Here is a 24,925-nt window from a genome sequence, read left to right as displayed (position 1 = left end):
AATTCTTTCTGCCTCTAAGATTCTATGATAATACAGGAGTATATGAATAATTAGGGATTCAAAAATTCTTCCAAAGCCAAAATATCTAAGGAGCAGAAATCAAGTTCTCTCTTACTTCCATCTGTAATTTTACTGGATGCGAGTCGAACCACCTCAGTGATCAAAGCTGTCTTTGTCAATCCATTTTTGGAAAAGCCCATAGGAAAGTGATATTCCACAAAGAAGGTGCTAAAAAGTCGAAACAAGAAAAGTAATTAAAAAACAAACCAAATAATAAACGTATTTTCTCTCTGATAAATCCTACATATCTTTCAAGGCCCTATTTTTAGAACCTCAGGTCCTCAGAGGACCGACCTGCTCTTTTCAAAGCCTTTACCAGTCTTGCGTTCCCACAGCACTTTTCATATAAAACATCTCTTTTGGCCCCTAAAGCCCTATCATATTGGGTTGGCCTAAGAGTTTGTTCGGGCTTTTCTGTAACATCTTACAAAAACCCGAACGAACTTTTTGGCCAACCCAAGAGACAGCCATTTAAATGTTTCTCTCTCCTGTTGACTGTAAGGCATGGAAGAATGGAGCCTGGGTCTTAATTTTCTTTATTCTCATACTTTTAATGCTTGGGACCTAGTGGGGGATTCAGTACATTTTTGTTGATTGAATGAAGCATATGAAAGCACTTTACAAATCATAAAGTACTATGTAATTATTTATTATTACTACCAGACACACTTTCCAGAAACGTCAAATTTAGTTTTCCCATGTTAGAGACATACCGCTTTTTTGTTGTCAGCTTAGGTAGTCTCCCAGGAAAGCTTTTTTTGCCAGGGGTCTCCTGGAGACTATCTGGAGGAACTCCCATTGTTTCGATGATGATTCTGACTGAATGTGTTCTACCCAGAAGGGCCAGTCTATCCACACTTAGTGTCATCACTTGGGCATCTTCTGGAGTTTCTGATAGCATCTGTTGTTCAATCAAGTTTCTGAAAGGAGTTCATATAGACAGTGAGGCAGATGGTAAGAAGCCAAATATGAAACGATCTAGTTGGTACAGGCAAGAGGAGGAAGGAGGAAAGGCAGCAGGCATCTTAATTCACAAGTTATCAAAGATTGGGAAATGGCTTTAATCATCATAATTCTGGTCCTAATCTACATGAAAGAAATCTCAAAAAATGTAAAAACAGGGACTTCCCTGGTGGTCCAGTGGTTAAGACTCCACGCTCCCAATGCAGGGGGACCGCATTTGATCCCTGGTCAGGGAACTATATGCTGCATGCCGCAACTAAAGATCCCACAACAAAGATCCCACATGCGGCAACAAAGCTCCCGTGTGCCACAACTAAGACCCATGCAGCCAAAAAAAAAAAAAAGTAAAAACATTCTTGTAATCCAAAGGCTTATTATCTCCACACAAGTACAGAAACTGATATAACAGAATTAGGTTTTCAACAAGGGATACAGACTTTACTTCAGTTATTCACTACTTTAATATAACTACTATCATCACTTTTGTGTATTCCTTTTCATTTGCTTTCTTTATGCATATTTTCTACATTAAGTGTAACAGAGCACACATACAACTTAGAATTCTGCTTTCTCCCTTAATTATTTTATCACATCCATCTTTTCATGTTATTGCATGTTTAAGGACTGCAATACTTAATGAGTTATTGTAACTCAACCAGTCTGACAGTATTGGCAAACACAGGTGATTTCACTTGAAGAGATCTTGTGAAAATAATCTTCCTTTGCTTTTGACTCTAAACAAGCATTCATAAAGAGGCTCACCTATTTTTCTTGCCCACCGCCTTCTTCTTCAACTTATGATCATTTGACTCTAGAACCTTAGAAGATCTGGCAAGAGCTTTTGATTGGCTCATTTTTTTAGAAGGGACAACATCATCATCTCCACTGAAGACATCACTGACACTGGTATCAGATTTCTATGGGGGGAAGAAACAAAAAGAGAGGCACTAAAAGATAACTGCTTTGGGGATAGTGGTAATGAAAACATTTCTCTAAAAGTAGTAATCAAAAGAGATAACTGACACCAGGAAGATAATCCTGTTTCTCCTGGCTATATAAAAATAATATGAAGTTCACAAAAATAACCTACAAGTTCAGTTCAAAGAAAATAAATGAAAATAGATTCTCCTTTTGAATCCTCAAAAGTAATAACAACCACTATTTACTGACTGCCTTCTATGTATCTGGTACTATGTTAAATGCTGCATGTGTATTTCTAATCCTTAGTACATTCCTGTAAGGTGTCCCCATCTCAATTTTTTTTTTTTCGGTACACGGGCCTCTCACTGTTGTGGCCTCTCCCGTTACGGAGCACAGGCTCCGGACACGCAGGCTCAGCGGCCATGGCTCACGGGCCTAGCTGCTCCGCGGCATGTGAGATCTTCCCAGACCGGGGCACGAACCTGTGTCCCCTGCATCGGCAGGCGGACTCTCAACCACTGTGCCACCAGGGAAGCCCTAAAGATTCTACTTTTTTTCAGCACTCTATACTCCTAATGATTCATTCTGCTTTTAATCTTGCTAAGATGAACTGTTTATTATATGTCACAAATTTTCGTAATGGCAGAACCAGTGGGTAAACCCCCGGTAATTTTATCGTGAGAAAAGGAAGCTGAAATTGACTAATCAGCTCTAACACAAATGCAAAATAAGAAGACAGCGTTACAGTTATTTGGCTCCAATTAAAAAAAAAATCTTTTTGTTATAAATGCAGGAGACCAATCCAAAGTAGTTTTAAGCTTATCACCTTCAACTCCCTTTTCTCAGCATCTCAGGGTATATAACGTATTGACCTGTCATAAGGGTAACAAATTAATAGTTAAATAGGCATGATCAGAATGTCCTTCTAGGAGGCAATGTAACTTTTCCAAGGTGAAATTACAAAGCTTTTTGCACTTAAGTTTTTCTTTGTTAAGTGGCAGCTTCTAAAAATGGTTTTGACAAGGTGATCAAAAGCTAGATGGGTTCACAGCCTGAAGAAAATTAGAGTAAATATAACCAGGTTGTTCAAAAGCTCATAATTTCAGGAAACAAAACCACAAGGTAATGCTGAATTTCTAAGCTGTGGATGTTATTCAATATTAAGAACATTAAACACTGACCCCAGGGAAGGACATGAGCATTCTAACTCCTTGGTCTTCCCAGTGCCTCAAGGCCAATTGGTTCACTCCTTCTTCCAGTAAACAAACATTTTCTAAAATTATTTTGTTCAGATAGCATGGGGGATTACTTAGTACCATTCACACATTCATTCGTTTATTCACTAAGAATTCACTGAGTACTCAAAATTCTATCAGGCCTTTGTTTTACAGGTAATAAAAAGATAATGAAGACATGTTTTTGTTCATGAGGAACTGTATCATACAACATAAGGGCTGTAAGAGAGGTATGTGCAGGATATTGTGGACATTCAGGCAACAAACTCTGCTTAGAGGAGTCTGGGATGGTTTCTTCATAGAGGTGATGAGTTGATTTTTAAAGAACGAAGAGAAGTTTACCAGATGTATAAGGGCATTTCAACATCCTTCAACAAGTAGAAGGACCAGTATGAGCAAGAGATATGGGGATGGAAAAAGCTAGACTGTGAGACAATCAGTATGACTGGAGTCTCCAGTGGTTACAGGGCAAAAGTGGGAGATGAGGTTAGGGAGGTCAAGTCAAGATCAGATTCTAATGCTATGCTCAAGACTTAGGAGATGGTGTGGTCTAGTGGGAACAACATGGGCTTTTTGCCAGACAGACTAGGGTAAGAATTCTAGTTCTGCCTAACTACTAGTAATTAATGTCTCTAAGCTTTTATTTCATGATATGTAAAAGGATAACACTATCTCATGGGGCTAGTAAAAGAATTAAGTGAAATAATGAACTTAAAACATTTGGCACAGTACTTAATAAATAACAGGTAACGTAAATTCCCTGGCACACAGAAAATGTGTACTAAATGTAAGTTCCCTTTCTCTTTTCTCCTACAGGTAACACAGTATCAGCGATGACTTTTAAGGTAGAAAGTCATTAAATCCTACCAATTCACAGTGTCTTTTAAGTCCATCTCCTCCTTTCCAATCCCACTGCTGCCACTCTCATTCTGGCATGCTCTCTCTCTCTCTCTCTCTGTCTCACACCTCCAATAACCCAATGGCTTCCTATCTGCTCCCATTATTCTCCCCACAGTTGACCTCCTACATCACTGCCAGTTTAACATTCCTAGAACACTATTTCAGTCATGTCATTTCCTCCTCACTCGACATTCAAACGCTGTTACAGACTGCTTATAATGCGCTAGCCTGCCTCGTCAATGTCTCTTCCACACGAATTCTTACCCAGTCAAATTAGATGCCTTGTAGTACACAAACTGCTTCTCCAAACAGGTCATTCTTTCTATTCCTATTTCATATCGTTTATCTCTCTGAACACTACTTTTCAAGTCTCAGTTAAAATCCCTTATCCCTCATGATGCTCCTTCCTGACAATCTCATGTAAAAGTCCTCCCTGCTTCTTCTGCACCCTGGTCACCCTCACTGCTTTTCCACTGAGCTGGTATAAACTACACTGTATTTCAGGTATCTTTGCTGACCTGGAGAAAAAGAAAATAGGGAATATGACAGCAATCTTCACAAATATGATTATTTGTGGAACAGTGAATGAACTCATTTTGTATACACTCTAGAAGATGCTAAACCAATGAATAGAACATACGGCTTGACATAAGAAAGAACTTTGAAAATGCTAAAACTGCCTGAAAAGAGAATGTTCTGTCTTAAGGGTCAGTAGAGGTATTTGTCCACCATGAGTAGAGGTGTTTCTGGAACATCTGTATCTGAAAAGATACCAGTCAAGGGTGGTTCTGAGGGTATACCTACATTAGCTCTTCCTTGAAAGAGCTCTTAGGAAGCCACATAATATATTAAGATTATAGGCTTTGGACTCAGGTAAACTTGAATTTGAATCCTGGCTCTAACACTTACTTGCTATGATGTGTCCTTGGACAAAATAATTAATCTTAGTAGGCTTATCTCCTCATCTGTAAAACGAGGATAATACTCTCCTCTTCAGATTGTGATTATAATTAAATAAGGTATGTAAAATGGATAGCTTTCTGTCTGGCAAGTGGTAACATGCCTACACTCACTAATATTATTAATACTCTTGTTCTCCAATTCCTAAAGTTTCAGATTCAGTGACTTACGGGTGCTGTGTAAAACAAGTTCTCCAGGAGACTCTGGTCATACTGAGGGTCACTGGGCTCACTGCTGCAATACACATCACTCCCAGGAGATGGGGAATCTGGAGGAGAGCCTAGCCCGTCCCAGTAACGACCTTGGGATAATTCGGCACTGCAGAGATAAGAAAAACAAAGCAGGACTTTAAGAGAAGTTTCAGCTGAGCTATTCTTTTTCTTATTAAACGCTTTGAAGTTCTAAATGTGGAAGAAAATATGTTAAACAGAAGACTTACATTAAACAGAAGATTATCTGATAAATAGTTTCATAGTATATTCCCCCTCCTCTGGGGTGTCAACAGCTAGCATTCAAAAAATACACTACTGACAGTGATTGTGATCGCATTCATTTATTTAACAAACATTTTAGTGGGTAACTATTATGTGCCAGGCATGGTGTTAGGTCCTGAATGCTACAGAGATGGCTAACCTAACTTGTTCTACTCTTGTGCTGCTTATGGTCTAGTAGGGAGGAAAAAAGGCAAAGAATTAACTATAATTCAATGAGTTAAATGTTATATACTGTTTTTGTGAAGAATGGCTAATTCATAAATATGCCTTCTTCTATTAAGCAAAAATATGTGTATTTAGGTTAATTATGGCAAGATTAGTTCTATGTGGGATAGAGAAATAAGTAAAACAGATACTCTAGTTATAAAGAGTTTGTAAACTAGTAAGAAACATAAGCATACAAATACGTGTATATTTCATTCATTTTTGTTTCTCCTATAGTAACTAGCACTTAATGAACATCTGTAAATGAACTTACTGATTCTTAATGAACATGTTATTAATAATAAAAACAATATGTATTAAGTACTTAATATATGCCAAACACTGTGCTAAGCATTTCAATTATTCTTTCAACTTTGCTTCCCTTTCAAGCTAGCTACTATACTTTTTTTCCCTTCTGTAGTTTCCCCAAAACACGTGATCACTACCTTCAAATTAGATCATGTTCCTATAATTCTTGGAACAAAGAAATGCTCAACAAATAGATGCTCAATAAATGTTCCTTTCTTCACCTTTCCTTAATTTATAGCAGAGTTTCTCAACCTTAGCACTACTGACATGTTGGGTCAGATAATTCACTGTCACTGGGAGCTACTCTGTGCATTTTGGATCCCTGGACCCTACTCATCAGAAGCCAGTAGCACTCCTCCAGGTGTGACAATGCAAAGTATCTCCAGACATTACCAAATGTCTCATGGGGTGGGGGTAGGGGAGAACTGCCCTCCAGTTGAGAACCACTAATCTATAGTAACCTCTCTCTGAAAGGTCAAGAACAACTTCCTAACTGCCAAAATCCAACTAACAACTTCCCAATCCACACAGCTTCTCTGCAGCTTGTGAGCACTGCTCCTTTTTGAAGCTCGACTTCTTGGTATTCTACACAATTCTCATTTGCCACTTATGGTTCCCCTTCCCAACCCCCTCCCCAGCACCCCCCCACACCAGTTGCTTTTCTCCCCTCTTTGCACACCCTTAAATTTATGAATTCTGTTCAGTATATAGTCCTCTACCCTTTTTTCCCCCCAAAATTAACATTTCTTTGAATTTATTCTTCTGTCTTTGACACAGAAAAAGGCATGCCATTTCCCTCCATGCAATATTTAGGACATACTTATAACCAGAAACTGGGAGAGGTCAGAAATATTTTGCACAGGCCAGAGGCCTGGGGTTCCTGTTGGGAGGGCAGGAGATATAAAAGTAAAAGAAAAAGGGTCTGGGAAGGGTTGGAATTTGTCTGTATTCTTTGGCTACAAGACAAATCCATTCTCAGAACTTCCTTCTTTTTCTTTTTAATCATGTTTTAATCAAAGAACACATGTACCTATTTTACATTTTTATTTAAAAATAAATTTATTTATTTTGGCTACGCCGGGTCTTAGTCTGCAGCATGCGGACTTCTTTGTTGCGGCATGCATACGGGATCTAGTTCCCCGACCAGGGATTGAACCCGGGCCCCCTGCACTGGGAGCCCCAGGTCTTACCCACTGGACCACCAGGAAGTCCCTACACATACCTATTTTAAAAGTCAAATAGGACTACCAAGACATAATGAAAATCAGTAGCTGCCTGCCTCCTTAGAATCACTTTCAGCTCCTTAAGATGTTTCTTCTGGTATTTACCTTCATATTTCTAAGTAACACATGTGTACTGCTATTTTCTGATTTTTCACTTTTCACTTTTCTAAATGATTTATGGACTTTCTAGCATGAAAAATGAAGGATCCACTCTCTTATACCATTATTCTTGGAAACAGATTTCCCTTTCCCCCATCTTCTCAATTTATATTACAATTTTTTGTTGTTAATCTTCAGGGTTAACATCATATCAGAGCCAAGTATAATTTACTATACTTTCTTTACGACTTCTAGTTTTCCTTGTTTTAATAACTGTCTTAACTTTCATTTACTTAGTTTTCTACGTGCCTATCACTATTTCATTATTGAACTCTCCAAGAGAACGGACAGATTTCTTCTCATTCTGCTCAAACACAGGAGCAATGTGCTTCCACCTACCCTTTCCCCTCCTTAGAAATATCCCTACTGAAGCCCTGTCCTGCTTCCATAGAAGTGTTCGCTCTCAAAATATGACACAGGCCATAAAGCTCCTCTTCTCTTTCTTCTCTGTTACATCCCCTACTTCTTGGACTCCATGCCTTGCTCTTTATTCCTATATTCTCTTTGTTGTAGAGAATACCCTATGGTTCCCTGAGAACTAGTGCAAGAGAGGCAATCTTTCGAGTCCCTGCACGTATGAAGATATTTTTACTCTACCCTCACACATGATTGATTGGAAACGGAATTTGAGGTCAACAATTAAGAATTTTCAGAATCCTGGGACTTTCCTTGTGGTCCAGTGGGTAAGACTCCATGCTCCCAGTACAGGGGGCCCGGGTTCAATCCCTGGTTGGGGAACTAGATCCCACATGCATGCCGCAACTAAGAGTTCGCATGCCACAACTAAGAAGTCCACATGCTGCAACTAAACATTCTGCAATGAAGATCCCGCACGCCACAACAAAGATCCCACATGCCGCAACTAAGATCTGGCACAGCCTAAACAAACAAACAAAAAAGAATAAATAAATAAATATTAAAAAAAAAAAAAGAATTTTCAGAATCCTGAAAGCAATTCTCCACTGTCTTCCATGGAGCTGGAAGAAAACTCTTTTTTATTTCTGGCTTTATTGAGGTATAATTGACAAATAAAATTGTAACATATTAAAAGTGTACAATTGATGACTTGATATACATTGTGAAAGAATTCCTCTCATTGAGTTAATTAATGCACCTATCACCTCACATATTTCCTTTTCCCTTCTTTCTTCCTTCCTTCTTTCCTTCCCTTTTTATTTTCTTGTGAGAACATTTAAGTTCTACTCTCTCAGTAAATTTCAGTTATGCAATACAGTGTTATCAACTATAGTCACATTATAACTAGATCCTCAGACCTTATTATTCTTATAACTGAAAATTTGTACCATTTTACCAACCCCTCCCTATTTTCTCCAACCCCCAGAAACCACTTTTTGATAATGTTTCAATAAATTTGACTTTATTTTTGATTCCACATATAAGTGATACCATGTAGTATTTCTCTGTCTGGCTTATTTTGCTTAGCATAATGCTCTCCTGGTTCATCCATGTTGTCACAAATGACAGGATTTCCTTCTTTGTTAAGGCTGAATAATATTCATTCCATATTTTCTTGATCCATTCATCCACTGATAGACACTTAGGTTGTTTCCATACCTTGGCTATTATGTATAATGTTGCAATGAACATGGGAGTACAAATATCTCATCAACATAATGATTTCAAGCAAACTAAACGTCCATCAACAGAGGAATGGATAAAGATGTGGTACATATATACAATGGAATATTACTCAGCCATAAAAAGGAATGAATAATGACATCTGCAGTGACATGGGTGGACCTAGAGATTGTCATACAGAGTGAAGTAAGTCAGAAAGAGAAAGCCAAACATCGTATAATATTGCTTATATGTGGAATCTAGAAAAACGGTTCAGATGAACTTATTGGCAAATCAGAAAGAGAGTTACAGAATAAAAAATAAACTTCTGGTTACCAAGGGGGGATGGGGGGGTGGGATGAATTGGGAGACTGGATTGACATACATACACTGCTATATATAAAATAGATAATTAATGAGAACCTACTGTATAGCACAGGGAGCTCTACTCAATGCTCTGTGGTGACCTAATGAGAAGGAAATCTATACAACAGTGGATATATGTATATATATAACTAATTCACTTTGCTGTACAGCAGAAACTAACACAACATTGTAAAGCAACTATACTCCAATAAAAAAAAAGATAAACAACAAGGACCTACTGTATAGCACAGGGAACTCTACTCAATACTCTGTAATAACCTATATGGGAAAAGAATCTAAAAAAGAATAGATATATATATATGTATAACAAAACCACTTTGCTGTACACCTGAAACACAACATTGTAAATCAACTATACTCCAATATAAAATAAATGTTTTTTTAAATTTCAAAAAAAAAACAGACAATGATTTCATTTCCTTTGTATATACAACCAGAATTGGGATTGCTGGGTCATATGGAAGTTCTATTCTTAATTTCTGGAGGAACCTCCATACTGTTCTCCATAGTGACTATACCAGCTTACATTCCCAATGACAGTGTACAGGGTTTTCTTTTTCTCCAAATTCTCACCAGCATTTGTTATCTCTTTTCTTTTTGTAACAGACATTTTAATACGTGTGACGTGATATCTCATTATGGTTTTGATGTGCAGTTCCCTGATGATTAATGATGTTGAGCACATTTTCTTGTACCTCTTGGCCATTTGTATGTCTTCTTTGGAAAAAAGGTCTATTTAGGTCTTTTGCCCAATTTTTAATTGGGCTATTTGTTTGTTGTTTTTTTTACTATAGAGTTGTATAAATTCCTTGTATATTTTGGATATCAACCCCATATCAGATACGTGGTTTGCAAATATTTTCTGCCTTTGCATTTTGTTGATAGTTTTCTTTGCTGTGTTTTAGTTTCATGTGGTCCCACTTACTTATTTTTGCTTTTGTTCCCTTTGATTTTGGTGTCAAGTCCAAAAAATTATTGACAAGACCAATGTCAAGGCGCTTACCCCACTATGTTTTCTTTCAGGAGTTTTATGGTTTCAGGTCCATGCTCAAGTCTTTAATCCATTTTGAGTTGATTTCTGTGTACAGTGTAAAACAGTGTCCAGTTTCATTCTTTTTTTTTGGATTTATTTTTAAATTTTATTTTTAAATTTTTTTATTCAAACAGAAAGTCACAAAAATTATAATCATCCTCATCAGTTCACTCAGTCCCATGTAATTAATTTTTTTTTCATCTTGATCTTTGGTTAGCACTTTTATGTATTCATCAGTTTTCCATTAGAGTTCTGAAAATGCTTATACATTCAGTTCAGCAGTATAGTCGGTTACCAGAAACCTGTGCTTGTCACAGTCTTTTCCATGAATTCCTTGAAGATGAAACCCTTTTATAGGAACATTTTTGCAAAAGCATAAGACTACACACAGAACTGTCTGTAAATGACAAAAGACTTAAAAATGACCACAGTTAAAGATTTCACGAAAGTTCATAATAATGCAATTGACAAGGAAATTTAGTTATTTCTGAGATATACATTTTAAAATAATAACTAGAATGATAACTTATAACATTATATGAGAACATATAAGATTTTTAGGAATTTCATGTAATGTCTGAAACATTTATATTAACATATTTCCATACAAATAACCCAAAGAAAGTTTAGTATTAGTCGGTTTTTTGTAATTTTTTAATTTAATTTTACTTATTTTTTTAAACAGCAGATTCTTATTAGTCATCCATTTTATACACATCAGTGTACACATGTCAATCCCAATCGCCCAATTCATCACACCAGCATCCCCATCCCCTGCAGCTTTCTCCCCTTGGTGTCCATATGTTTGTTCTCTACATCTGTGTCTCAATTTCTGGCCTGCAAACCGGTTCATCTGTACCATTTTTTTTTTGGTTCCATATACATGCGTTAATATACGATATTTGTTTTTCTCTTTCTGACTTACTTCACTCTGTATAACAGTCTCTAGATCCATCCATGTCTCAACAAATGACCGAATATCGTTCCTTTTTATGGCTGAGTAATATTCCATTGTATATATGTACCACTTCTTCTTTATCCATTCATCTGTCGATGTGCATTTAGGTGGATTCCATGACCTGGCTATGGTAAATAGTGCTGCAATGAACATTGGGGTGCATGTGTCTTTTTGAATTATGGTTTTCTCTGGGTATATGCCCAGTAGTGGGATTGCTGGATCATATGGTAATTCTATTTTTAGTTTTTTAAGGAACTCCATACTGTTCTCCATAGAGGCTATATCAATTTACATTCCCACCAACAGTGCAAGAGGGTTCCCTTTTCTCCACACCCTCTCCAGCATTTGTTGTTTGTAGATTTTCTGATGATGCCCATTCTAACTGGTGTGAGGTGATACCTCACTGTAGTTTTGATTTGCATTTCTCTAATAATTAGTGATGTTGAGCATCTTATCATGTGCTTCTTGGCCATCTGTATGTCTTCTTTGGAGAAGGTCTATTTAGGTCTTCTGCCCATTTTTGGATTGGGTTGTTTGTTTCTTTAATATTGAGCTGCATGAGCTGTTTATATATTTTGGAGATTAATCCTTTGTAAACTGATTCATTTGCAAATACTTCCTCCCATTCTGTGGGTTGTCTTTTCATCTTGTTTATGGTTTCCTTTGCTGTGCAAAAGCTTTGAAGTTTCATTAGGTCCCATTTGTTTATTTTTGTTTTTATTTCCATTACTCTAGGCGGTGGATCAAAAAAGATCTTGCTGTGATTTATGTCAAAGAGTGTTCTTCCTATGTTTTCCTCTAAGAGTTTTATAGTGTCCGGTCTTACATTTAGGTCTCAAATCCATTTTGAGTTTATTTTTGTGTATGGTGTTAGGGAGTGTTGTAATTTCATTCTTTACATGTAGCTGTCCAGTTTTCCCAGCATCACTTATTGAAGAGACTGTCTTTTCTCCATTGTATATCCTTGCCTCTTTTGTCATAGATTAGTTGACCATAGGTGTGGGGGTTTACCTCTGGGCTTTCTATCTTGTTCCATTGTTCTCTGTCTCTGTTTTTGTGCCAGTACCATATTGTCTTGATTACTGTAACTTTGTAGTATAGTCTGAAGTCAGGGAGTCTGATTCCTCCAGCTCCGCTTTTTTCCCTCAAGACTGCTTTGGCTATTTGGGGTCTTTTGTGTCTCCATACAAATTTTAAGATTTTTTCTTCTAATTCTGTAAAAAATGCTATTAGTAATCTGATAGGGATTGCATTGAATCTGTAGATTGCTTTGGGTAGTATAATCATTTTCACAATGTTGATTCTTCCAATCCAAGAACATGGTATATCTCTCCATCTGTTTGTATCATCTTTAATTTCTTTCATCAGTGTCTTATAGTTTTCTGCATACAGGTCTTTTGTCTCCCTAGGTAGGTTTATTCCTAGGTATTTTATTCTTTTTGTTGCAGTGGTAAATGGGAGTGTTTCCTTAATTTGTCTTTCAGATTTTTCATCATTAGTGTATAGGAATGCAAGAGATTTCTGTGCATTAATTTTGTATCCTGCAACTTTACCAAATTCATTGATTAGCTCTAGTAGTTTTCTGATGGCATTTTTAGGATTCTCTATATACAGTATCATGTCATCTGCAAACACTGGCAGTTTTATTTCTTCTTTTCCAATTTGTATTCCTTTTATTTTTTTTTCTTCTCTGATTGCCGTGGCTAGGACTTGCAAAACTATGTTGAATAATAGTGGTGAGAGTGGACATCGTTGTCTTGTTCCTGATCTTAGAGGAAATGCTTTAAGTTTTTCACCATTGAGAATGATGTTTGCTGTGGGTTTGTCATATATGGCCTTTATTATGTTGAGGTAGGTTCCCTCTATGCCCACTTTCTGGAGAGTTTTTTTTTTATCATAAATGGGTGTTGAATTTTGTCAAAAGCTTTTTCTGCATCCTTTGAGATGATCATATATATATATATTTTTTTGTGGTACACGGGCCTCTCATTGTTGTGGCCTCTCCCGTTGCGAATCTAGCACAGGCTCCAGACGTGCAGGCTCAGCGGCCATGGCTCACGGGCCCGGCCGCTCTGCGGGATGTGGGAACTTCCCGGACCCGGGCACGAACCCGCGTCCCCTGCATCAGCCGGCAGACTCTCAACCACTGCGCCACCAGGGAAGCCCTGATCATATGGTTTTTATTCTTCAATTTGTTAATATGGTGTATCACATTGATTGATTTGCATATATTGAAGAATCCTTGCATCCCTGGGATAAATCCCACTTGATCATGGTGTATGATACTTTTAATGTGTTGTTGGATTCTGTTTGCTAGTATTCTGTTGAGGATTTTTGCATCTATATTCATCAGTGATATTGGTCTGTAAGTTTCTTTTTTTCTAGTATCTGTCTGGTTTTGGTCAGGGTGATGGTGGCCTCATAGAATGGGTCTGAGAGTGTTCCTCCCTCTGCAATTTTTTGGAAGAGTTTGAGAAGGATGGGTGTTAGCTCTTCTCTAAATGTTTGATAGAATTCACCTGTGAAGCTATATGGTCCTGGACTTTTGTTTGTTGGAAGATTTTTAATCAGTTTCAATTTCATTACTTGTGATTGGTCTGTTCATATTTTCTGCTTCCTCCTGGTTCAGTCTAGAAGGTTATACCTTTCTAAGAATTTGTCCATTTCTTCCAGGTTGTCCATTTTATTGGCATAGAGTTGGTTGTAGTAGTCTCTTAGGATGCTTTGTATTTCTACGGTGTCTGTTGTAACTTCTCCTTTTTCATTTCTAATTTTATTGATTTGACTCCTCTCCCTTTTTCTTGATTCTGGCTAATGGTTTATCAATTTTGTTTATCTTCTCAAAGAACCAGCTTTTAGTTTTATTGATCTTTGCTATTTTTTTCTTTGTTTCTATTTCATTTATTTCTGCTCTGATATTTATGAATTCTTCCCTTCTGCTAACTTTGGGTTTTGTTTGTTCTTCTGTCCCTAGTTCCTTTAGGTATAAGGTTAGGTTGTTTAGTTGAGATTTTTCTTGTTTCTTGAGGTAGGTTTGTATAGCTATAAAATTCCCTCTTAGAACTGCTTTTGCTGCATCCCATAGGTTTTGGATTGTTGTGCTTTCATTGTCATTTGTCTCTAGGTATTTTTTGATTTCCTCTTTGATTTCTTCAATGATTTCTTGGTTATTTAGTAACGTATTGTTTAGCCTCCGTGTGTTCATGTTTTTTATGTTTTGTTCCCTGTAATTGATTTCTAATCTCATAGCGTCGTGGTCAGAAAAGATGCTTGATATGATTTCAATTTTCTTAAACTTACTGAGGCTTGATTTGTGACCCAAGATGTGATCTATCCTGGAGAATGTTCTGTGCACCCTTGAGAAGAAAGTGTAATCTGCCCCTGTTGGATGGAACGTCCTACAAATATCAATTAAATCTCTCTGGTCTATTGGGTCATTTAAAGCTTGTGTTTCCTTACTAATTTTCTGTTTGGATGATCTGTCCATTGGTGTAAGTGGGGTGTTAAAGTCTCCCACTATTACTGTGTTACTGTCGATTTCCTCTTTTATAGCTGTTAGCAGTTGCCTTATGTATTGAGGTGCTCCTATGTTGGGTGTACATATATTTATAATTGTTATATCTTCTTCTTGGATTGATCCCTTGATCATTATGTAGTGTCCTCCCATGTCTCTTGTAACACTCTTTAAAGTCTATTTTATCTGTTATGAGTATTGCTACTCCAGCTTTCTTTTGATTTCCATTTGCATGGAATATCTTTTTCCATCCCCTCACTTTCAGTCTGTATGTGTCCCTAGGTCTGAAGTGGGTCTCTTGTAGACAGCATATATTTATGGGTCTTGTTTTTGTATCCATTCAGCGAGCCTGTGTGTTTTGGTTGGAGCATTTAATCCATTTACGTTTAAGGTAATTATCGATACTATGTTCCTATGACCATTTTCTTAATTGTTTTGGGTTTGTTTTTGTAGGTCTTTTTCTTCTCTTGTGTTTCCCACTTAGAGAAGTTCCTTTAGCATTTGTTGTAGAGTTGGTTTGGTGGTGCTGAATTCTCTTAGCTTTTGCTTGTCTGTAAAGCTTTTGATTTCTCCATCAAATCTGAATGAGATCCTTGCTGGGTAGAGTAATCTTAGTTGTAGGTTCTTCCCTTTCATCACTTTAAATATGTCATGCCACTCCCTTCTGGCTTGTAGAGTTTCTGCTGAGAAATCAGCTGTTAACCTTATGGGAGTTCCCTTGTATGTTATTTGTTTTTTTTCCTGGCTGCTTTCAATAATTTTTCTTTAATTTTTTCCAACTTGATTACTATGTGTCTCAGAGTGTTTCTCCTTGGGTTTATCCTGTATGGGACTCTCTGTGCTTCCTGGACTTGGGTGGCTATTTCACTTCCCATGTTAGGGAAGTTTTTGACTATAATCTCTTCAAATATTTTTTCGAGTCCTTTCTCTCTCTCTTCTTCTGGGACCCCTATAATGCGAATGCTGTTGCGTTTAATGTTGTCCCAGAGGTCTCTTACGCTGTCTTCATTTCTTTTCATTCTTTTTCTTTATTCTGTTCTGCAGCAGTGAATTCCACCATTCGTCTTCCACGTCACTTATGCGTTTTTCTGCCTCAGTTATTCTGCTATTGATTCCTTCTAGTGTAGTTTTCATTTCAGTTATTGTATTGTTCATCTCTGTTTGTTTGTTCTTTAATTCTTCTAGGTCTTTGTTAAACGTTTCTTAAATCTTCTTGATCTTTGCCTCCATTCTTTTTCCCAGGTCCTGGATCATCTTCACTATCATTATTCTGAATTTTTTTTCTGGAAGGTTGCCTATCTCCACTTCGTTTAGCTGTTTTTCTGGGGTTTTATCTTGTTCCTTCATCTGGTACATAGCCCTCTGCCTTTTCATATTGTCTATCTTTCTGTGAATGTGTTTTTTGTTCCATAGGCTGCAGGATTGTAGTTCTTCTTGCTTCTGCTGTCTGCCCTCTGGTGGATGAGGCTATCTAAGAGGCTTGTGTAAGTTTCCTGATGGGAGGGACTGGTGGTGGGTAGAGCTGACTGTTGCTCTGGTGGGCACAGCTCAGGAAAACTTTGATCCGCTTGACTGCTGATAGGTGGGGCTGGGTTCCCTCCCTGTTGGTGTTTGGCCTGAGGCAACCCAACACTGGAGCCTACCTGGGCTCTTTGGTGGGGCTAATGACAGACTCTGGGAGGGCTCACGCCAAGGAGTACTTCCCAGAACTTCTGCTGCCAGTGTCCTTGTCCCCACGGTTAGCCACAGCCACTCCCCACCTCTGCAGGAGACCCTCCAACACTGGCAGGTAGGTCTGGTTCAGTCTTCCCTGCGGTTACTGCTCCTTCCCCTTGGTCCCGATGTGCGCGCTACTTTGTGTGTGCCCTCCAAGAGTGGAGTCTCTGTTTCCCCCAGTCCTTTCAAAGTCCGGCAATTAAATCCCACTAGGCTTCAAAGTCTGATTCTCTAGGAATTCCTCCTCCCTTTGCTGGACCCCCAGATTGGGAAGCCTGACGTGGGGCTCTGAACCTTCACTCCAGTGGGTGGACTTCTGTGTTATAAGTGTTCTCCAGTCTGTGAGTCATCCACTCAGCAGTTATGGGATGTGATTTTACTATGATTTCGCCCCTCCTACCGTCTCATTGTGGCTTCTCCTTTGTCTTTGGATGTGGGGTATCTTTTTTGGTGAGTTCCGGTGTCTTTCTGTCGATGATTGTCCATCAGCTAGTTATGATTCTGGTGTTCTCACAAGAGGGAGTTGAGAGCATGTCTTTCTACTCCGCCATCTTGGTTCCTCCAGACTTACTACCCATGCAGTTTCATTCTTTTACATGTGGTTGTCCATTGTTCCCAACCATATTTCTTGAAGAGAACATCCTTTCTCTATTAAGTATTCTTGGCCTCTTTGTTAAAAACTAATTGACCATATATGCATGGGTTTATTTCTGGGCTCTCTATTCTGTTCCATTGATCTACGTGTCTGTTTTTATGCCAACGCTATACTATTCTGATTACTATAGCTTTGGATTATACTTTGAAATCAGGAAGTGTGATTCCTCCAGCTTTGTTCTTTAAGATTGTTTTGGCTATTTGTGGTCCTATACAAATTTTAGGATCATTTTTTTCTATTTCTGTGAAAAATGCCACTGGAATTTTATAGACATTGCACTGAATAGACATTGCTTTCGGTAGTATGGACATTTTTTTTTTTTGCGGTATGCGGGCCTCTCACTGTTGTGGCTTCTCCCGCTGCAGAGCACAGGCTCCGGACGTGCAGGCCCAGCGGCCATGGCTCACGGGCCCAGCTGCTCCGCGGCACGTGGGATCCTCCTGGACCGGGGCATGAACCCGTGTCCCTGCATTGGCAGGTGGACTCTCAACCACTGTGCCACCAGGGACGCCCAGTATGGACATTTTAACAATATTAACTCAATCCATGAACATGGAATATCTTTTCATTTATTTGTGTTCTCTTCAATTTTCTTTCATCAATGTCTTATAGTTTTCAGTAAACAGGTCTTTAATGTCCTTGATTTAACTTATACCTAGGTATCTGATTCTTTTTGATGCTATTGTAAATGATCTGTCTTCTTACTTTCTCTTTCTGATAGTTCATTGTTGGCGTAGAAAAACGCAACTGATCTTCATGTACTGATTTTGTATCCTGCAACTTTACTGAATTCATTTATTCTAACTAGTTTTTCGATAGAGACTTTAGTGTTTAATGTCATCTACAAACAGTGGCAGTTTCACTTCTTCTTTTCCAATCTGAATGCTTTTTATTTCTTTTTCTTGCCTAATTGCTCTGGCTGGGACTTCCAGTACTGTGTTGATTAAAAGTGGTGACAGGGCTTCCCTGGTGGCGCAGTGGTTGAGAGTCCGCCTGCCGATGCAGGGGACGCGGGTTCGTGCCCCGGTCCAGGAAGATCCCACGTGCCGCGGAGCAGCTAGGCCCATGGGCCATGGCCGCTGAGCCTGCGCGTCCGGAGCCTGTGCTCCGCAACAGGAGAGGCCACAACAGTGAGAGGCCCACGTACCGCAAAAAAAAAAAAAAAAAAAAAAAAAAAAGTGGTGACAGTGAGCATCTTTCTTTTATTCCTGATCTTAAAGGAAAAGCTTTCAGTGTTTCATCATTGAGTATGATGTTAGTTGTGGGCTTGTCACATATGGCCTTTGTTATGTTGAGGTACATTTCCTCTACACCCAGTTTGTTGAGAGATTTTATCATGAATGGTGTTGAATTGTGTCAAATGCTTTTCCACATCTATTGAGATGATCACATGATTTTTATCCTTCTTTTTGTTAATACGGTGTATGATATTTATTGATTTGCAAATGTCAAACCATCTTTGCATCCCTGGAACAAATTTCACTTGATGATGGCATATGATCCTTCTAATGTATTGTTGAATCTGATTTGGTAATATTTTGTTGAGGATTTTTGCCATTTATGTTCATAAGAGATATTGGCCTATGATTTTCTTTTCCTTACAGTGTCTTTATCTGGCTTTAATGTCAGAGTAATGCTGGCCTCATAAAATGAATCTGGAAGCATTCCCTCCTCTTATGTGTTTTGGGAGAGTTTGAGAAAGATTGTATTAGTTCTTTAAATGTTTGGTAGAATTCACTACTGGAGTTTTTGGGACCTTAAATTTTTGTTTAATTTTATTTTATTTAATTTATCTTTTTGGCTGTGTTAGGTCTTCGTTGCTGTGCACGGGCTTTCTCTAGTTGCAGTGAGCAGGGGCTACTCTTCATTGCGGTGTGCAGGCTTCTCTTGTTGTGAAGCACAGGCTCTAGGTGTGCAGGCTTCAGTAGTTGTGGCTCAAGGGCTCAGTATTTGTGGCTCGCGGCCTCCAGAGCACAGGCTCAGTAGTTGTGGCGCACGGGCTTTGTTGCTCTGTGGCATGTGGGATCTTCCCGGACCAGGGCTCGAACCCATGTCCCCTGCACTGGCAGGCAGATTCTTGACCACTGCACCACTAGGGAAGCCCTGGAATTATTTTGTTGGGAGGTTTTTAATTATGATTCAGTCTCCTTGCTAGTAATCAGTCTGTTCAGATTTTTCTGTTTCTTTATGATTCAGTTTTGGTAGATTGGATATAAACTTATCCATTTCTTTTAGGTTTTGCAATTTGTTAGTGTATAATTTTTCATAGTAGTCTCTTACAATTCTTTGTATTTCTGTGATGTCAGTTATAATATCTCCTATTTCATTTATAATTCCACTGAAGTCCTCTCTCTTTTCATCTTAGTACGTCCAGCTAATGGTTTGTCTACTTTATCTTTTCAAAATACCAGCTATTAGTTTCATCGATCTTTTCTGTTGTCTTGTTAGTCTCTATTTCATTTATTTCTGCTCTGATCTTTGTTATTTCTGTTCTGATTTTTGTTATTTCCTCCCTTCTGCTAACTTTGGGCTTAGTTTGTTGTTTTTTTCTAGTCCCTTGAGGTGTAAAGTTAGTTTTTTAGTTGAGCTGTTTATTTCTTAATATATGTATGTATTTTTTTATCTTACATGTTATGTCTTACAAAACCTTACATGTTTCTTCTTTTTAATTTTTATTTTATATTGGATCATAGTTGATTAACAAGGTTGTTACTTTTGGGTGTACAGCAAAGTGATTCAGTTATACACTTAAATGTACATGTTTACTGCTATAAAATTCCCTCTTAGATATGCTTTTGCTGCATTCCATAGGTTTTGGTATGTTGTGTTTTTTTCCCCCTTGTCTTAAATGATATTTTTACATTTCTTATTTGATTTCTTCTTTGACACATTGGTTGCCAAGGAGCCTGTTGTTTAATCTGTACATATTTGTCAATTTTCTAGTTTTGGATATTGATTTTTAGTTTTATACCATTGTAATCGGAAAGGATGCTTCATATTTCAATCTTCTTAAATTTATTGACTTCTTTTGTGGCCTAACATATAATCTCTCCTGGAGAATGTTCCATGCGTGCTTGAGAAGTGTATGTATCCTGCTGCTGTTAGATGGAGTGTTCTGTATATGTCTGTTACGGACATCTGACTTAATGTGCCATTTGAGTCCCGCCGTTTCCTTACTGATTTTGTTTTGATGATCTATTCATTGTTAAAAGTGAAGTCCTCTGTATTGCTGTTTACTTCACCTTACAGATCTACTAACATTTGTTTTATATATTTAAGTACTCCTAGGATGGGTACCTAAATATTTACAGTTGTTGTATCCTTGTGATGAATTGACCAACTATAATTACATAATGACTTTCTTGATCTTGTTATAGTCTTTGGCTTAAAGTCTATTTTTTTCTGATATAAGAATAGGTAACCCCCCCCCCCCCACTCTCTTTTGGTTTCCACTCGCATGAAACATCTTTCATATCCCGTGTGTGTGTCCTTAAAGCTGAAGTGAGTCTCCTGTAGGCAGCAGAGAGTTGGGTCTTGTTTTTTTATCCATTCAGCTACTCTCTATCTTATGATTGGAGAATTGAGTCCATCTACATTTAAAGTAATTAATGATAGGAGTGAACTTATTACTGCCATTTTGGTAATTGCTTCCTGGTTGATTTGTAATTCTTTTGTTCCTTTCTTGCTCTCTTCCTTTAGGATTTGATGACTTTCTGTAGTGGTATGTTTTGCTTCCTTTCTCTTTCTCCTTTGTGTATCCACTATAGGCTTTTGCCCTGTGGTTACCATGAGGCTTACATAAAACATCTTACATTTATAATAGTCTATTTTAAGGTGATAACTTAACGTTGAACACATACCAAAGCTCCTCCCCCCCCCATATTTTAAGTTTTTGATGTCACAATTTGCATCTTTTTACACTGTATGTCCATTAACAACTTATTGTAGTCATATTTATTTTTATAACGTTTGTCTTTTAACCTTCATACTAGATTTGTAAGTGATTTCTCTACCATCATTAGAGTAATAGAGTATTCTGAATTTAACTGTATACTTAACTTTATCAGTGAGTTTTATACTTTCATGTTTTCTTGTTACTAATTAGTGTCCTCTGGTTTCAGTTTGAAGAACTCCCTTTAATATTTCATGGAAGGTTGGTCTAATGGTGATGAACTCCTTCAGTTTTTGCTTGGAAAATACTCTTTCTCTCCTTCAATTCTGAAGGACAACTTTGGCAGGTAGAGTATTCTTGTTTGGCTGTTCTTTTTTCTCAGCACTTTGAATATAACATTGCACTCCCCTTTAGTATGCAAGATTTCTGCTGAAAAATCTGCTGAAAATCTTATGGAGGTTCCCTTGTCCATAACAAGTTGGTTTTCTCTTACTGTTTTTAAGATGCTTTCTTGACAATTTAATTATAACATGTCTTGGTGTGGGTCTCCTTTGAGTTGTCTTACTTGAAACTCTCTGGGCTTCCTGGATCTGAATGTCTGTTTCCCAGGTTAGGGAAGTTTTCAGCCATTATTTCTTTGAATATTTCTTTTTCTTAAAAAAATATTTATTTTTTTGGCTGCACTAGGTCTTAGCTGTGGCACGTGGTATCTTCTTTGTTGTGGCATGTGGAACCTTCATTGCAGCATGCGGGATCTTTAGTTGCAGCATGTGAACTCTTAGTTGCAGCCTGCTAACTCTTAGTTGTGGAATGTGTCAACTCTTAGTTGTGGCATGTGGGATCTAGTTCCCTGACCAGGGATCGAACCCGGGCATCCTGCATTGGGAGCATGGAATCTTAGCCACTGAACCACCAGGGAAGTCCCCATTATTTCTATGAATAAGCTTTTTGCCCCTTTCTCTATCTCTTCTTCTTCTGGGGCCTTTATAATGTGTATATTGGTCTGTTCGTTGGTTCCCCAACATCCCTTAAGCTATCTAACTGCTTCACTTAAAAATTTTTCCTTTTTGCTCCTTTGATTGCATTCCACTGCCCTGTCTTTGAGTCTGCTAATCCTTTCTTCCCATTGATCTACTCTGCTGTTGAACCCCTCCTGAATATTTCGTTTCAGTTATTGTATTCTTCAGCTCTGTGATTTGTTTGGTACTTAAAAATTTTTTCTATCTCTTTGTTGAAATTGTCACTTGGTTCATGCATTGTTCTCCTGACCTCAGTAAGCACACCTTTATGACCATTATTTTTAACCCTCTATCAGGTTAATTACTTATCTCTGCTTCATTAAGATCTGTTTTTGGATGTTTATCCTGTCTTTTTCTTTGGAACATATTCCTCTGTTTCTTTATTTTCCTTGCCTTTCTGTGTTGGTTTCTGCTTATTAGATAAAACCGTCATCCATCTCAGCCTTGATAGAATGGTCTTGTGTAAGGGATGAACCTCATTGATCACTCCAGCCCAAGATCTTAGTTGCCTCATAAGCTTTTGTGACTTTCTAAGCCTTCTTCTTTGTTCTTAGTGGCTCCCAGTAGTGGAGGGTGTGTTAAGACCCATTAGTGTCCCAAAGGGGAGGATCACAGCCAACACCTAGATGTAGGCTGATTAGAAGCTGGACCCTCACTAGCAGCACCTTCCAGGGAGAAACTGGGAGATGGGTGTTTTTGCCTGCTTCCTCTGTGCTGGGTCTAGGTGTACAGCTGTCAGGGTGAGGGTGCTCCTGCACCCGTTATGTTTTGGGGGCTCATCTCTCTGGTAAGAATCTTAAAAGTTGGGAATGCTAGATGTGGGGTTCAAGTCCTTTGCTCCTCAAGGAGAAGCTAGGCATTGGGGATTCCCTTCTGATTGTATGGTGCTGTGTTGGGGGTGGGGTTTATGGTGAGAGTGTTTCTCAGACTTTCCTACTCATTTGATGATATTTTCCCATTCCTCTGATGTGTAGGAGTTGGTCAGTTACTTTCTCAATCTCTTTCAGAGGGAACTGCTCTGTGTGCAGCTGTACATTTGGGGCATCTGTGGGAGGAGGCGAGCTCAGAAGCCTCCTATGTCTCCATTTTGGTCAACTCTATGGAATAAGTGATGTTTTTCCAATTCCTGATATTGTATACATAAGCATTTTTTTTTCTTTTTGGACATTTTTAAGATTGTCTATTTATACTATTCTGAAAATTCATGATTGTATATCTTGGTGCAGTTTTTTTTCATTCACTGTGCTGGATTCTTGATTCCTATTTTTTTTTTAAACAGCTTTATTTAGACATAATTCACATAACATACAATTCACCCATTTAAGGCGAGCAATTCAATAGTTCTTAGTATGTTTACAAATATGAACAATCATCACCACAGTCAATTTCAGAACACTTATGTCACCTCAAAAAGAAACTCTGTATTCAAGACCTATCATCACTTACGCCCCATCCATCACACGCAGCCCTAAAGAACCACTAATCTTTCTGTCTCTAGAGATTTGCCTATTTTGTACTTTTCATATAAATGTAATCATAAAATATGTACTCTTTTGTGACTGGCTTCTTTCATTTAGCATGATGTTTTCAAGGTTCATCCATGCTGCAGCATGTTACCTGTACTTTATTCCTTTTTATGGCCAAATAATACTCCGTGTGGATATACCACTTTAAAACAATCCACTAATCAGCTGATGGACATTTTTGACTATTATGACTATGTAAATTCATGTACATGTTTTTGTGTGGACTTATATGTTCATTTTCCTTGGGTATATACTTAGGGAGTTGAATTGCTGGGTCATATGGTAACTTGATGTGTAGCAATTTAGGAACTGACAGACTATCTGCCAAAGTGGCTGCATCATTTTACACTGCTATTAACAGTGTATGAGGGTTCCAAATTTTCCACATCCTCACCAACACTTAATCTGACTTTTTGATTCTAACCATCCTAGTGGGTATGAAGTTTTTTATAGTTTTGATTTGCATTTTCCTGATAACTAATGGTGTTGACATCTTTTGTGTGCATATTAGCCATTTGACTATCTTCTTTGGAGAAATCTCTATGTAGATACTTTGTCCATCTTTTAAATTGGGCTATTTGTGCCGTAATTATTAAGTTGTTGAGTTCCTTATATAGTCTAGATATAAATCTTTTATCAGATATATAATTTGTAAATATTTTCCTCCATTCTGTGATCTTTTCACTTTCTTAATAGTATCCTTTGAAGCACATTTTAAATTTTGACTGAATCTAATTTATCTACTTATCTATTTTTTATTGTTGTTGGTTGTGTTTTTGATGCATATCTAAGAATCCTTTCCCAAATCCAAGGTTACAAAGATTTACCTCTGTGTTTTCTAAGAATTTTATAGTTTTAGTTCTTCCATTTAGCTATCTGATCCATAATGAGTTAATTTTTTTATATGGTTTGAGGTAAGGGTCCAATTTCATTTTTTCCATGTGGCTAGCCAGCTGTCCCAGTACCATTTGTTGAAAAGACAATTCTTTCCCCATTTAATGGTCTTGACACTCTTGTTGAAAATCAGCTGACCATAAACACATGGGTTTATTTCTAGACTATCAATTCTATTCCATTTATTTATATGTCTATCCTTATGCCAGTACTAAACTGACTTGATTACTCTGGCTTATAGTAAGTTTTAAAATAGCAAAGTGTGAATCCTATTTTTTTCTTTTTCAAGATTCTTTTGGTTATTCTGGGTCCCTTGTAATTTCAC

The 24,925-nt window shown here is 37.8% G+C and overlaps 1 protein-coding gene and 1 long non-coding RNA gene across 11 annotated transcripts in view; one reads left to right on the top strand and one right to left on the bottom strand.

Annotated features, from left to right (window-relative positions):
• The window catches only part of C2CD3 (C2 domain containing 3 centriole elongation regulator), a 130,380-nt gene that overhangs the window by 81,367 nt on the left and 24,088 nt on the right, over positions 1-24,925 (bottom strand). For all 9 annotated transcript variants that reach the window (XM_033862294.2, XM_033862295.2, XM_019946564.3 and 6 more), the window contains 4 exons: positions 5,210-5,357; positions 1,786-1,940; positions 774-980; positions 116-228 (listed from right to left, as the gene is read on the bottom strand). In XM_033862294.2, the coding sequence (XP_033718185.1) occupies positions 116-228; positions 774-980; positions 1,786-1,940; positions 5,210-5,357 (623 nt within the window). The remainder of the gene's footprint in view (positions 1-115; positions 229-773; positions 981-1,785; positions 1,941-5,209; positions 5,358-24,925) is intronic.
• LOC141279351 (uncharacterized) overlaps positions 1-24,925 on the top strand; it is a 44,065-nt gene that overhangs the window by 13,896 nt on the left and 5,244 nt on the right. The window contains exon 3 of one of the 2 annotated variants that reach the window (XR_012333430.1): positions 5,190-5,318. The exons of the other annotated variant lie outside the window; for it this stretch is intronic. This is a non-coding gene — a long non-coding RNA (uncharacterized lncRNA). Of the gene's footprint in view, positions 1-5,189; positions 5,319-24,925 lie in introns of those variants that run through there. 2 annotated transcript variants of the gene reach the window in all.

This window comes from Tursiops truncatus, chromosome 8 (assembly GCF_011762595.2).
Source record: "Tursiops truncatus isolate mTurTru1 chromosome 8, mTurTru1.mat.Y, whole genome shotgun sequence".
Taxonomy (NCBI): Eukaryota; Metazoa; Chordata; class Mammalia; order Artiodactyla; family Delphinidae; genus Tursiops; species Tursiops truncatus.
The sequence above is the reverse complement of the archived record's forward strand: the minus strand, read 5'-3'. Positions and strand labels throughout refer to the sequence as shown.